The 14,340-nt window shown below is 37.9% G+C and overlaps 1 protein-coding gene across 1 annotated transcript in view; it reads left to right on the top strand.

Moving 5' to 3' along the window:
• Nucleotides 1–14,340, top strand: part of MALRD1 (MAM and LDL receptor class A domain containing 1) — a 397,632-nt gene that overhangs the window by 57,217 nt on the left and 326,075 nt on the right. Inside the window, exons 6-7 of the mRNA XM_008268638.4 lie at nucleotides 8,535–8,636; nucleotides 9,543–9,689. Of these exons, the coding sequence (XP_008266860.3) occupies nucleotides 8,535–8,636; nucleotides 9,543–9,689 (249 nt within the window). The remainder of the gene's footprint in view (nucleotides 1–8,534; nucleotides 8,637–9,542; nucleotides 9,690–14,340) is intronic.

A 14,340-nucleotide genomic window follows, 5' to 3' on the forward strand; every position in this document is an offset into this window, starting at 1 on the left:
ATTTGAAAGACAGAGTGAGAGAGGGGGAGGGGAAGGATAGAGCTATAGAGAGATCTTTCAGCTGCTGGTTCATTGCCTAAATGGCTATAACAACCAGGTCTGAGCAAGGCCAAATCCATGAACCAGAAACTCCATCCTGGTTTCCCACGTGGATGGTAATGGACTAAGTACTTGTTCCATCTTATATTGCTTTCTGAAGTGAATTAGCAGGGAACTGGATCTGTAGGACAGCTGGGAAGCAAACGTACACTTCTGATGTGACAAACATCAGCTTAACCTGCTGTGACACTACACTGAACTAAAAGGCTAAGAGATACACCATTGTTTTTTAATTGTAAATTTCAGCTTGAGGGCAAAATCCAATATTTTTTTACATTAGCAGCAAATATTTAATACCACTTGACACAGGTGACATTTTAATTCCGTGAAATTTGTACTCATCTATTTTGATATTTTTGTTTATAGTACTTTTTGTTCTGGGTAAATGGTAGAAAATTAGAGATACCATATAACATTTAATTGAAATATGACCAACATTTAATTATGTTGTTCTAGGGACAGAAGATTTGGTATTATGTGCATCTATAGGAATTGTAGTTTTAATTGCATCACAGTAACTGTTGCTATGCAATCTTAGATTCACTTATTGCCAGTGTTCCATTAATTGCATAGACAGGTTCATTTTTTGTGGATCTTACATTCAAGAGGATTTGCATATTCATTATTAATAAATTTCCATTCTGAGAAATCATATTACAGATGAGTTAATCATTTTCATTTTCAGTTGCTTCAGTAACATCACAAATAAGAATGTAAATGATTCATAAGAGCCTATTTTAAACATTTTGTCAAATATTTATTAAGTCATTTATTTAAAAAATTTATTTAAATTTTTTTATTTATACAAGGGCAACACATTTTATATAGTTCATATATACAGTTTCTTAATAGATTTTATTTATTTATTTGAGAGGTAGAGTTATAGATAGTGAGGAGAGAGACAGAGAGAAAGGTCTGCATCACTCCCCAAATGGCCACAACAGCCAGTGTTTTGTTGATCTGAAGCCAGGATCCAGGAGCTCCTTCCGGGTCTCCCATGTGGCTGCATGGGCCTGAGTGCTTGGGCCATCTTCTGCTGCTTTCCCAAGCCATAGCAGAGAGCTGGGTTGGAAGAGGTGCAGCTAGGATTAGAACCAGCACCAATTTGGTATGTTGGCACTGCAGTCAGAGGATTAACCTACTGTGCCACAGCACAGGCCCCATATATACATTGTTAAGTGCATAATGATACTTCCCACCATACCCTCCTTCCTGCCCATGCTCCCACCGTCTCTCTTCCTTTTCTTATTTTTCTTTTAATTTATAGTAATATGCTTTCAGTTTACATTATAATCACAAGTTTAACTACCTACTAAATAAAGTATACAAGTAGTAGGTAGAAAAACCAAGGTTACTCAAAAGTATAGGCAATGACTATAAACAATAATCAAGTCTCAGAATATTAATTTCACTCATATATATTGAATTTTTGTCCTCTGTATATTAGTTATCACAAATCAGGGAAAACATAGGATGTTAATCTTTTATGGACTGGCTTATTTCAACAAGCATTATGGTCTTTAATTGCATCGATTTTGTTGCAAAAGATAAGATTTAGTTCTTTAATATGGCTGAGTTGTATTCTACTATGTATGTATACCATAATTTCTTTATCCAGTAGTCAGTTGATGGACATCTGGGTAAATTCAATATCTTAGGTATTGTGAGTTGAGCAGCAATAAACATGGGAGAACAGATAACTCATATGATGATTTCATTTCCTTTGGGAAAATTTCCAGGGAATGGCTGGGTAATCTGTTTTTCAGATTTGTAAAGGAACTCCATACTGTCTTCCATAATGATTGTATATTTTACATTCACTAAAGCAGTAGATTAGGGTTTATTTTCCCCTACATTTCCATTAGCATTTGTTATTTGTTTAATTTTTGGATGATAGCAATTCTCACTGGATTAGGTGAAACCTCATTATGGTTTTTATGTCTGTTGGCCATTTGTGTTTCATTCTTTGAAAAACACCTGTTCATATCCTAAGCCTACTTCTTTTTTTATTATTATTTTATTTTATTTTTTGACAGGCAAGTGGACAGTGAGAGAGAGAGACAGAGAGAAAGGTCTTCCTTTTTCCATTGTTCACCCCCCAGTGGCCGCTGTGGCCGGTGCACTGTGGCCAGTGCACTGCTCTGATCCGAAGCCAGGAGCCAAGTTCCTCTCCTGGTCTCCCATGCGAGTGCAGGGCCCAGGGACCTGGGCCGTCCTCCACTGCACTCCCAGGCCACAGCAGAGAGCTAGACTGGAATAGGAGCAACCAGGACAGAATCTGGCACCCTGAATGGGACTAGAACCCGGGGTGTCAGCACCACAGGCGGAGGACTAGCCTGTTGAGCCTACTTCTTTTGTAGATTATTTTGTGGTGGCTGAGTTGGATATTGATCTTTTATCAGATGTATAGTTTGCAGATATTTTCTTCCATTCTGTCAGTCGCCTCTTTACTTTGTTGAGTGTTTCCTTTGCTGTGCAGAAGCTTCTTAGCTTATGTAATTCCATCTGTTTATGCTGGCTTATATTCCCTGTGCTTCTGGCATCTTATCCAAGAAGGCTTTGCGTATGCCAATGTCTTGCAGTGTTTCCCTTATGTTTTCTTCTAGTAATTTGATGGATTCAGGTCTTAGGTTTAGATCCTTGATCCATTGTGAGTTGATTTTTGTATAAGGTGTAAGGTAGTGGTTTTGTTTCATACTTCTGCATGCAGAGATTCAATTTTCTCATGGCATTTGTTGAAGAAATTGTCCTTTCTCCAGGGAGTGCATTTAGCTCATTTGTCAAAGATTAGTTGGTTCTAGATATATGGGTTAATTTCTGGGTGGGTACTCTAATCTGTTCCATCAGTCCACATGTCTATTCTTGAGGCTGTATGAGGCTGCTTTGATTATAACTGCTCCATAATATGTCTTGAAATATGGCATTGTGATGCCTCCAGCTTTATTTTTATTGTTTAGGACTTTTTAAAGATTTATTTATTTATATTAATGAGAGAGTTACAGAGAGGCAGAGGCAGAGAAAGAGAGAGAGAAATAGAAAATCTTCCATCTGCTGGTTCACTCCCCAAATGGCCAGAGCTGGGCTGATCTGAAGCCAGGGCCAGGAGCTTCTTCTAGGTCTCCCATGCAGGTGCAGGGGCCCAAGTACTTGGGCCATCTTCTACTGTTTTCCCAGGCCATAACAGAAAATTGGATTGAAAACGAAGCACCTGGGTCTTGAACTGGCACTCATATGGGATGTCCGCATTGCAGGTGGAGGCTTTATCCACCATGCCACAGCACAGCCCCAGGATTTCTCTAGCTATTCAGGATTTTTTTGTGATTCCATATGAATTTTAGAATCATTTCTTCCAGATCTGAGAAGAACGTCTTTGGTATTTTGATTGGGATCTCATTGTATCTGTAAATTGCTTTGGACATTTTGATGGTATTAATTCTTCCAATCCATGAGCATGGAATATTTTCTTTTCTATTTCCTTCCTTAATGTTCCGTAATTTTTATTGTAGAGAACTTTCACATAGTTGGTTAAATTTAACCCAAAATATTTTTATAGTTATTGTGAGTGGAACTGATATTACAAGTTCTCCCATACCCATGATGGTGTTGTTTGTGTATACAAATATTGGTTTAATTTTTTATTTATATAAGGTGAACAAATTGATGTATTTCATAATACAGATTTAAGAGCATAGTAATACTTCCTGTTCCACCCTCTAGTTATTGACCCACATATTCTTATCAGCACATGGAACAGTTTCAAATCAATAAAATCAAAGATGAAAAAATTGTAACAACAGATACTACAGAAACGAAGAATCACCAGCAATTACTACGAAGAGTTGTATGCCAACAAATTAGGAAACATAGAAGAAATGTATAGATTCCTGTACACAATCTACCAAGTTTGAGTCATGAAGATACAGAAAACCTGAACATACCAATAGCTGAGATGGAGATCGAATCAGTAATAAAGACCTTCTCAACAAGGAAAAGCCCATGACTGGATGACTTCACTGATGAATTTTACCAGATTTTTAGTGAATAACTACTTTCAGTTGTTCTCAAACTATTCAAAACAATTGAAAGGGAGGGAATCCTCCAAAACTCCTTCTATGAGGCCAGCATCACCTTAATTCCCAAACCAGAAAAAGATAAAACAGAGAAAGAGAACTATAGACCAATATCTGTGATGAACATAGATGCAGCAATTCTCAACAAAATACTAGCTAATTGAATCTAACAACAAATCAGAAAATCATTCACCGTGAACAAATGGGATTTATCCCTGGTATGCAGGGATACAAAAATCAATACATGTAATACATCAACATTAACAAACTGAAGAATAATAACCAATATATTTTCTCAATACTGCAAACAAAGTATTTCATAAAATACGACATCATTTCATGGTGAAAAATTGGGTATAGAAGGGACATTCCTCAACACAAACCAGGCAATTTATGACAAACTCACAGCCAGCATATATTGAATGGGGAAAATTTGTAAGTATTTCACTAAGATCTGGAACCTGACAAGGATGCCTACTTTCACGATTGCTATTCAGTATAGTCCTGGACATTTTAGCCAGAGCTATAAGGAAGAAAAAGAAATCAAGTGGATACAAATTGGAAAGGAGGAATCAAATTATCCTTACTTGTAGATGACATGATTCTATATATAAGGAGACAAAAAGACTCCACTATTGAAACCATAAAAGAGTTTGGTAAAGTTGTAGGATATAAAATTAACACACAAAAATCAATAGTCTTTACACACATAGACAATGCCATGGCTGAAAAAGAACTTCTAAGATTAATTCTGGAGCCGGCACTGTGGCGCAGCAAGATAACACCCTGGGCTGAAGCACCTGCATCCCATGTGGACACCAGTTTGAGACCTGGCCACTGCACTTCCAATCTGGCTCTCTGCTGTGGCCTTTGTGGGAGACCTGGAGGAGGCTCCTGGTTCCTAGCTTCAGATCAGCACAGCTCCAGCTGTTGCGACCAATTGGGGAGTGAACCATTGGATGGAAGACCTCTCTCTCTCTCTCTGTGCCTCTTCTCTCTCTGTGTAACTCTGACTTTCAAATAAATAAATAAATCTTTAAAAACAATGATCAATCCTACTCACAATAGCTAAAAAAATTTAAATACCTTAGAATAAATTTAACCTAGGAGGTGAAAGATCGCTATGATGAAAATTACAAAGCATTAAAGAAATAAATAGAAGACACAAAATAATGGAAAAATATTTCCATTATTTTTTATGGGTTGGAAAAATTAATATAATCAGAATGTCCATATTACCCAAGGAATTTATAAATTCAATGAGATCCTAATCAAAATACAAAGCACATTCTTATCAGATCCAGAAAAAAGATATTAAAATTCATATGGAAACACAAGAGACCCTGAACAGCTAAAGTAATCTTAAACTATAAAAATAAAGTTGGAAGCATCACAATACCAGATATCAAGATATACTACCAGGCAGTTGTAATTGAAACAGTTTGATACTGGCAAAAAAATTAAAAAAAAGACATGTAGACCAATGGGACAGAATAGGGACCCCAGAATCCAGAATTCAATCCACACATCTCATCTGCAACCAACTAATATTTGATAAAGGAGCTAAAATCTAGCCCTGGAGAAAGGACAGTCTCTTCAGCAAATGGTGCTAGGAAAATTGGATCTCCACATGGGAAAGTATGAACAAGACCCTTACCTTACAGCCTATGCAAAAAATCAACTCAAGATGGATTAAGGGTCTGAGCTGAAATACAGCAAAACATCTGAGTTTTAGAATAATGAAGCAATCAGCATTTGAAAAACATTTTAAAGGCATGCAACTGTGTGATATATACAAGGTTGTGTAGAGTGTTGAGAAAAGTAGTTCCAAGGACTGAGCTCTGGGGCGTTGTGTTGTTGAGCAAGTGAAGGCAAACCAGCAGAGAAGACTGAAAAAATCTTATTGGGGGAAAACCAGTAGAAATTGTGTGCTGGAGCCTAGTGAAGAAAATATTTCAGGGATGTGTGAATGATTTACTTTTTCCATTATTACTGATCTGTCAAGTATGTTGAGTAAAAGCTTTAATGTAAGATTTAGCAACATAGAGATCAGCTTTGATACATGCAGTTTCAGTGGAGCAGTAAGAGTGGGGCAATAAAATAAAAAGGAATGAAATACCGATCCACGGACCTTGAAAACATTGTGCTAAGTCAAAGAAGGTAGACCCAAAAGGCCTCCTGCCATATGAATCCAGCTACATGACATATTCTGAGTGGGCAAATCCATTGTGAGAGAAGATGGATCAGGTGTTACATAGTCTAGGAGAGAAAAGAGAACAGGGAGTTACTACTACTGGGTATAGGGTTTCATTAGTGCTGTAGAAGTTTGTGAGGTAGATAATGGTGATGATTGCACGTTATTGAATGTGCTAGAGACCATCAAATTGTATAGTTCAAGTGATGCATTTTATGCAATATGAATTTTACCTCAATAAGGTAATTTAGGGGAATAGGTTCAAGAGAGAATTAGGGAGAGAAGAATTGGTGTTGGAGTTGGTGAGAATAGACAGCCCTTGGAGAAGTTAGTCATAAGAAATGCCAAATCAGAAGAAGGTTTTCTTGTATGAAATTTTGGCTGTTTCGGTGCAGTTCAGAATGATCTTGTAGAAAAAGAACATGTTGATATAGATGATATGGAAGAAAATTGTTGTAGTTACTCTGGAAATAATCAAGAGAACTTAGAATTTCTGTGAAACTGAAAGGAGTGACTCCAACAGGAGAATGGTAAGCTGACCCACAGAAACAGGAGGAAAGCCAAATGGACAGCGTGGTAGGGAGATGAGGTGAGATTTGGGAAGTTTTCTTACTTCTCTCATTTTCCCAGTAAAACATGAAGCAAGATAAGGTATGAATGATGGTGGAGAAGGAAAGCCTAGAAGTTTAAAAAGGGAGTAGAGTTTTGAGTATCATTCTGGGAAAGCAGGAAAAAGAAAGAGGAAGGAATTAGGCTTGTAAGTCCTGTCGCAGTCAAAATACAGTCATGCCTCCCCATGAGAATATTTTTGAGAGATGTATCATTACATTGCTTTCTCACTTTTAGACATTACAGAGTGTACTTTCACAAGCTAAGATGGCTACAATGTCATTATGTGATATAATCTCTGGGGACCACCATCATGTGTGCATTTTATCATGGATCAAAATGTCATATGTGATGCACTGCTGTATTGTTTGAGTTGAGATATTAAAAGGAGTGAATTGGAAAGACAGAGTGGTGGTTGGGGGATGGGATACTTGAAATTATAATGAAATGTTATCAATAGAAGTGATAATACTCACTTAGAGGAAGAGTGGCAGGTGTCCTTTCATCAAAGCTCTCCTCTGAGATCACCAATAAGAAGAGATTAGGAAGCTGAAAAGCAAGGTGGAAGTGAATAGTGGAAAATGATATAGTGACTGTGAGGTAAGAGCTCAAATCTGCAGGTACTCAGGTATAGTTCATCAATGTTTATAGGTGACTGTATTGAGCTGGTCCAGGGAGGGGTGCCATTTGCTATCAAAAGAGGCCAGTGGTTTCTAGAAGGGTGATATCAAGAACTTTCTGTAAGTGGCAAGAGGAGCAGTCATGACACCAAAGCTACCTTCATGCAGTTCTTTAGTTGAGAAGACTGTGGGAAAAGAAAATAGAAAATCTGTATACTTTAAGAGGAGAGTACTGGTCGGGGCACCGGATTCTGTCCCGGTTGCCCCTCTTCCAGGCCAGCTCTCTGCTGGGGCCAGGGAGTGCAGTGGAGGATGGCCCAAGTGCTTGGGCCCTGTACCCCATGGGAGACCAGGATAAGCACCTGGCTCCTGCCATCGGATCAGCACGGTGCGCCGGCCGCAGCGCGCCATCCGTGGCGGCCATTGGAGGGTGCACCAACGGCAAAGGAAGACCTTTCTCTCTGTCTCTCTCTCTCACTGTCCACTCTACCTGTCAAAAAAAAAAAAAAAAGGAGAGGAGGAGATTAGTTCCAGGGAAGGTCTAATTCCTAGTTAAAAAGGGTACCATATGTTATATTTGATGCCAGTATAGATGTCTTTCCAATAATGAGCTTTTAATTTTGGGCATTTAGACAGATTACCTATTTCCATAGAAAATGGATATTTAATTTTGGGACTTGCCAGTAACCACAGAGATCTCATTAAAATACAAAAGCCTTGGCATAGTTGTTTTACTGTCTCTGACTCTGTGTATGTGTTCGTGTATGAATTTTTGCCTCAATAAGAAAAAAAGTTTCCTTAAGGGGTTGCCCAGGACTGATGCTATTATGGAGAGAAGGTGAGAGGAAGATGCTGTGTAGAATAAATATTAACATTGTAAGAAGTACATGGCTTTCCAGTTGCATCTGCATTTCACCTATTCCACATTTTTAAACTTAACAGATGAAATTTTACCATGTCAAGAAGCGTCTGAGACCCATCAGGAACTATGCCATCCAGTTGCAGACCTCTGCAGATTCGATTCTCCACATGAAGGATTGAGATGTAAGTGTTAGACTGAGATGCCCATCTTGTTGGTGTGTAGGCAATTCTTGAGACTCAGAGACCCCCATAGAGATATGCACATATCTATCTTGTTGACATTAATGTCCTAGTTTAAGCTGGAGTGTTGTAAGGACTTGGACCATCTTCCAGTGCTTTCTCAGGCCACAGCAGAGAGCTAGATCAGGAGCAGCTGGGACATGAACTGGCACCCATATGGGATTCTGGCACCTCAGGTGGAGGCTTAGTCTATCACGCCACAGTGCCTGCCCTTTTAAGGTGATATCTTAAAAAGCAGTGGCATTACAGACCACATTGGGATCATATACAATGTTTTTCCTTTAAAATATCAATGTGATTAGGAATAGTTAATTTAAACTAATTTGATAAAGTAGATGAAGTCAAACATAAAGCTGCATCAGATAGTTCATGGAAAATATGGATTAATGAAAATCTATGCATGGATTTCAAAATTTTGTATCACAATTTTAATTCCAGCTTTCCATGAGTTTTTAATACTCTTGTATTATGTCATTTTAATATGAAATTTTAAATTTTTGAGATAACATTTTTAATTTACATTATAGTCTTAAAAAGAAAATAATGAAGTTGTATTATATCATTTTAAAAATTGCAATCAAAGTGGTACAAGAAATAGGAATATCTTTTCTTTTTTTATGCTGATGATTCTCATTTGGGAGGATACCCAGCAGGATCAACTGAAGGTTTTGGCAAATAGAGTTACTTGGGTGTTCTAAGTATTACTGTATCAAAAATTCCAGATATGATCTGTGTGCATGTGTGTGTATGTTATGCTTCTAGTTGATTTGATCATAATAGATAACGTTGGGTAAGCATCCACTTAGTAGCTTGTGGCAGACCTTCGGCACTTTTTTCTCTCCTCTTCAGTATGTCACGCCTGTGGATTTGAATCCGACATGTGTGACTGGGCATCAGAAGCATCTGCTGAGCAGCTGTCCTGGATACGGACAAAAGCAAGTGAGGTCCAAGCATTAGGATCCACACCTCAGCAGGATCAAAGTGGTAATTACGAAGGTAGGAGAGGAAAACAATGCTGATTATTTCACTCTATGGTTTTCCTTTTCCTTTAAGTCTTGTAATTGGAATCACTCAGGACACAACGATTGCAGATTGGCTTTTTCTACTCAATAGGCATTTCAGTTTTCTGCATGCCTTTCTGTGGCATAATGGAGCTCATTTCTTTTTCCTTGCACTGAAGTTTGCTCTTCCAGTTTTAATATAGCTACCCAACTTTTCGATTAGTGCTAACATGATGTATCTCTTTTATATCTATTTACTTTTAATCTAAATGTACACTTATTTTATATTGGATTTCATGTAGATAATGATTAGTTGGGTCACATTTTTTGAATCATTCTGACCATCTCTGGTTTTAATATGTATACTTAGAAAATTGACATTTAAAGTATTATCAGTATTGGGTGTATTTATACTTATGCTTATCACTGTTTGCATTTTGTTCCCCTTATTCTTTGTTGCTAGCATTGTCTTCCATTATTTTTGCCCTTTTTAAATATTTTGCTACTGTTCATTATTTGAGAGGCAGATAGAGAGAAATAAACATACAGAGACAGACAATGAGCTCCCATCAGCTGGTACCCCTGAAAATTCCCCCAGGAGCTAGGGTTAAACTGAAGCTGGATCCAGGTGCCAGGAACTCTGTCCAGGTCTCCAGTGTGAGTGGCAACATCTAATCACAGCTACTTTTTAGGATCTATACTGGCAGGAAGCTAGAGTCCGGAAACTGGGTATTGAATTCACAGTCTCTGATGTGGGATCCATGTGTCTAGCCACTAGGCTAAACATCTGCTCTCCCTTTTATGGTTTTACTTGTAGATTTTATGTGATTTCATTTTGTCTCCTTTTTAGTATATCATTGTACTTCTTTTTAAAAATTTTTGTAGCTATAGGTCTAGAGTTTATAATTTATATTTACAACTAATCAAACTCACTTCAAATATTTCTATATTCTTTATCATTGCAAGTACCCTATGCTACAATTTTCATAATTCCTCCTTCCTTTCCCTGGTATCATTGATTATGTATATTGTTACTGTTATTCTCTTGAATAAACTGCTATTGGTTAGATCAATTTAATTTATAGGAAAATTAATTTTTGTTGTGCTTTCAGTAGTTCTTCTCTAATGCTCTTCCTTTCTTTATGTAAATCCAAGTTTCTGACCTATATAATTTTCCTTCTTTCTAAGTATTTTCATTTCTTGCAAAGCAGGTATATGGCAACAAATTATTTTAATTTTTAGGAGGTCTTAATATTTCAAGATTATTTTATAGGATACAGATTTCAGCATTTTGTCTCTCAAAACTTGAAATTAATTCGTTCCACTTTTGCTTGAATGTTTTCCAAGAAGATAAATGCTGTTTTTATCTTTGCTCTTTCATAGCTAAGGGCATTTTTTTCCCCATTGGACTTTTTAAGATATTTGCTTTTTCTTTGATTTTTTTGCGGTCTGAATATAATATGCTTTTTTGTTATTTCTTGTCTATTTCCTGTTTGCTTTTGGAATTTATCCTACTTGATATTTTCTGGACTTCCTGGATCTGTGATTTTATGTCTACCATTATTTGGGAACATTGTTTCAAATATTGCTTCTGCTGCTTTCTTTTCCTTTTCCTTTCCCTTTAACTTCCATTACATGGATAGAGCACCTGTTGCAGTTTCCCCACAGTGATTGACTATTCTGTTCCATTTCATCCCATTGTTTGTTTTCTTTTTCTTTTTCTTTTTTTTTTTTTTTTTGATTTTGGAAGTTCTATTAAACATTCCCTCACATCCTCAGAAACCCTTCAGTCTACTAATGAGCCCATCAAAGACATCCTTTCTGTTAAAATGGTTGTAATCGTTATATTAAGTTTTTTGATTCCTTCTCAGGACTTTTGTCTCATTGCCTACATTATTTTTATTTTTTTCAGTTGTTTACATTTTCCATTCAAGTCCTTAACATATTAATCATAGTTGTTTTAAATTTGGCCTTGGTTCTGATGCTTTTTCTTTTTAAACTGTGTTGTTTTCCTTTCAGTATGTTCTATATTTTTTTTGTTGAAAGCCAGACATGATGCACCATGTAACAGGAATTCATGTAAATAGTGTGAGCACTTATGTTTATCCATCAGTGGTTTACTGTGTTCACTGTTTGCTGTGGCTGTAAGTGTCTGAGGCTAACATTTTGTTCAGTGTGGAGTCCTTGTCTCTTAGAGACCTCTTCTTCAGTAGGGTCTGAGATTGGTAACTCTTTTTGTACTATTTTGCTTATTATACAGAAGTCCTGTTGATGTGGTAACATATTTTGAAGGGAGGGGAGACACTGTATTATCCTCTAATTAGGTCTCAGTTTATTGGTGACCCTGCACCTATTCTGTGACCTTCAAAAGTGCTTCTTGCTACCACTCTCCTCTGTCAGACCTCAGTCAGGACAGGAAGACTACAAAGAGTTGAATTCTGGCTGTTCCTCTGCCTCTAAGGTACTGCCATGTAGAAGGCTAGAGCTGATTGAAGTTGGGTAGTTCCTTTTCCCCCAGACAGTTAGACTATAGTAAAACTCTGGTCATTTAGGTAGTGGAGACCTAGTTTCTTTTGAGTTCAGAGCTTATTTATAATGTCAGAATAGTCCAGGCAGAATGGCTGATTTCCTCTCTCTTAGCTACATGTTGAAATATTCTGATTTTTTTTTTACTGTCAGACTTACTCATACCAGATTCATTTTAGATTTTCCTGCTCAGGAATCGCTTCCACAGAGATCTGTGCTCTGGACTTTTTGCTCTGGTGAATTGTGGTTTTCTGTGTCTTCCAGACTCCCTAATCCTGGGGTAGTGCTTTTGAACTGTGACCTCAGTTCTCCCACGGTCTGTGAAAAGTTGTTAATTTTCAGTTTGTTCAGCTTTTTTACTTATTGAAAGGATAAGATTGACAACTTCTGAGCTCCCTTTATGATGGTGCAAAAAACTAGGAACTTCAGAGACTCTTTTTCAGTGAGATTTGTTCTCTTCCCACCTCCCTCCACTCTTTCCTGCTCTCATTTTCTGTTCTTACCCCGCCTTGTTAAATGATTTTGTGTGGCATTACTTAACTCCCCTAAACCTTATCTGTATAACAGTATAGTTCAGGGTTTCATATTTCATGGTAAAATCTTATCATTTTGCCATAGCCCAAAACAGTGGATGTTGCTGTACTTTCTGTCCTAATTTTATAAGCATAGTTCCCTATCCAAAGTTTTTACCTTCACTGGGAGAGTTTAACTGTTTTCCTCTTTTGTCAAACATGTAAATTGGTCAGAGTCAGAATCCAAACTACCATAACCTGTTTCTGATAAAACATACTCTGAGGTGTTTTATCTTGTCTTTGTCCTTTCTCTGTCTGCTTTCTAAAAAATGTTTTTATTTCAGTTATCATTTCTTTATATGCAGATCAGAGGGAAAGTGTAAACTTCCAGTGCTATGTTGATTAAAACCCAATTTTTCCTGGAAATAAGTTTCAATTACATTTATGGTTCTAGAATTTGCAATAATATTTATTAACTTACACAGAAATGAAGTATTTCACTAGGGAGAAACAGGAAGCATTTTTTTATAATTTATTTGACAGGCAGAGTTATATTCAGTGAGAGAGAAAGAGACAGAGAGAAAGGTCTTCCTTCCGTTGGTTCACCCCGCAAATGGCTGCCACGGCCAGTGCTGCGCTGATCCAAAGCCCCACCCCGTCTCCCATGCAGGTGCAAGGGCCCAAGTGCCTGGGCCATCCTCCATTGCCCTCCCAGGCCACAGCAGAGAGCTGGACTGGAAGAGGAGTGACCAGGACAAGAACCCAGTGCCCATATGGGATGCCGATGCCACAGGCGGAGGATCAGCCAAGCGAGCCACAGCGCCGGCCCCAGGAAGAATTTTTTTTAAAAAGGATTTATTTACTTGAAAAGCAGAGTTACAGTGAGGCACAGGCAGAGAGAAATGAAGAGAGAGAGAGAGAGAAAGAGAGAGAGAGTCTTCCACCTTCTGATTCACTCCTCAGATGGCTGCAACAACCGGAGTTGCACTGATCTGAAGCCAGGAGCTTCTTCTGGGTCTCCCATGTGGGTGCAGGGGCCCAAGGACTTGACCCATCTTTCACTGCTTTCTGAGGCTATAGTAGAGAACTGGATCAGAATTGGAGCAGCCAGGACTTGAACCGGTGCCCATATGGGATGCTGGTACTGAAGGCAGAGGCTTTACTGGCTATGCAACAGTACTGCCCCCAGAAATTCTTGATTAAAGAAAGATTTCAGTTATAATCAAAACAGCCTCTTCTGTCACAAAAACAGATGGATAGAAAAATGGAACAGAATAGAACTCCAGAAATCAACTCACACATCTACAACTAACTTATCTTTGACAAAGGACCTAATATCAATACCTGGAGCAAGGACAGTCTCTTCAACAAATGATGCTGGGGAAACTGGATCTCCACATGCCAAAGTATGAATAGAACCCTACCTTACACCTTACACAAAAATCCACTCAAAATAGATCAAAGAACTAAATCTACAAACCAATACCATTAAACTGCTAGATAACATTGGGGAAACCCTGCAACATTGACATATGTAAAGACTTCATGGAAAAGACCCCAGATGCACAATCAAAGCCAAAATCGACAAATGGGATTATATCAAGGTGA

The sequence above is a fragment of the Oryctolagus cuniculus genome, chromosome 13 (genome assembly GCF_964237555.1).
Source record: "Oryctolagus cuniculus chromosome 13, mOryCun1.1, whole genome shotgun sequence".
Lineage (NCBI taxonomy): Eukaryota > Metazoa > Chordata > Mammalia > Lagomorpha > Leporidae > Oryctolagus > Oryctolagus cuniculus.